This window comes from Crocodylus porosus, unplaced genomic scaffold (assembly GCF_001723895.1).
Source record: "Crocodylus porosus isolate Cpor-Errol unplaced genomic scaffold, CroPor_comp1, whole genome shotgun sequence".
NCBI classification, from domain to species: Eukaryota; Metazoa; Chordata; order Crocodylia; family Crocodylidae; genus Crocodylus; species Crocodylus porosus.
The window spans coordinates 994,440-995,424 of NW_017728953.1; the positions used below are offsets into that span (position 1 = coordinate 994,440).

The 985-nt window shown below is 66.9% G+C and overlaps 1 protein-coding gene across 1 annotated transcript in view; it reads right to left on the reverse strand.

The window, feature by feature from the left end:
- AGAP2 (ArfGAP with GTPase domain, ankyrin repeat and PH domain 2) overlaps positions 1 to 985 on the reverse strand; it is an 11,361-nt gene that overhangs the window by 2,480 nt on the left and 7,896 nt on the right. Inside the window, exons 13-14 of the mRNA XM_019556400.1 lie at positions 496 to 674; positions 79 to 222 (exon numbers count right to left, since the gene is read on the reverse strand). Of these exons, the coding sequence (XP_019411945.1) occupies positions 79 to 222; positions 496 to 674 (323 nt within the window). The remainder of the gene's footprint in view (positions 1 to 78; positions 223 to 495; positions 675 to 985) is intronic.

Genomic DNA, 985 nt, shown 5'->3' on the forward strand with positions numbered 1-985 from the left:
ACAGCAATCGCAGCAGGTTGCAAAGTCCTACCCAGGCCTGGATGTCTATCCCTCCACCCCGCCTGTGCCTGCATTCACCCCCTGCCACCCCCAGCGTCTGCCCCTCCGGCCACGGGGGTGCAGGGCATGCAGGGGGGCTGGCGAGGGGGGCCAGGCCGTTACCTGTCTTATAAATATTTCTTAAGCTACCAAAGGTTTTGAGCTTCCACATTTTGCGCTTGGCTGCGGCGGGTCCGGCAGCAGGAGAGAAGAGAGGCGAAGCGTCAGCCGGCGTCCCCGGGTGGGCAGGGGGCAAAGCGGGACCCCCCGGCCGGGGGGGAGGGCAGAGAGGAGCGGGGGTGAAAGCCAAGTGCGAAGCAGGAAGCGCCGTGAGCATCCTCGGGGTGGGGGTGGGGGGCCGTGAGAGGAAGCCCCCTCCCCTCTGCTGGTCTCCGTGGTACCCCCTGCCCCAGACATCCCAGAAGGCCCCTGGAGCCCCGTGCCCCCCCACCTCACCTTCAGCCTGCCCAGCTGCCCCCTCGGTCTTGGACTGCGTTGTCAGCTTCTTGCGCCGGTGCTTCTTGCGGTCGACCATGGGCGAGGGCAGGGGGTCCCGGGAGCCGCCCCCGGGGCTCAGCACACCCTCAACACCCTCTGGGATGGGGGGGCAGGGCAGAGTGAGGGCTGTGGAGCCTCTGCCATTGCCCCCCCCCAAGAAGGACCCACAGACAGACCCCCGGTGTCCCCCCTTGAAGACCCTGTACCCCCTGCTGCCCCCCAAATACCCCCTGATGCCACCGAACAGCCCCTGCCCCCCAGTGCCCCCGACAGCCACAAAAAGAACTTCCCAAAAAGGAGCCAGGTAGCTCCCACCCACCAGGCATTCCCCCATCCCCCAGAGCCCGCCCCCAAAAGACCCAGGCAGCTCCCACCCCCCAGGGAGGAACCCTAGAGCCTCCTGAAAAAGACCCTAGTGTCCCCCACCTAGACCCCCAGCACCCTTTGT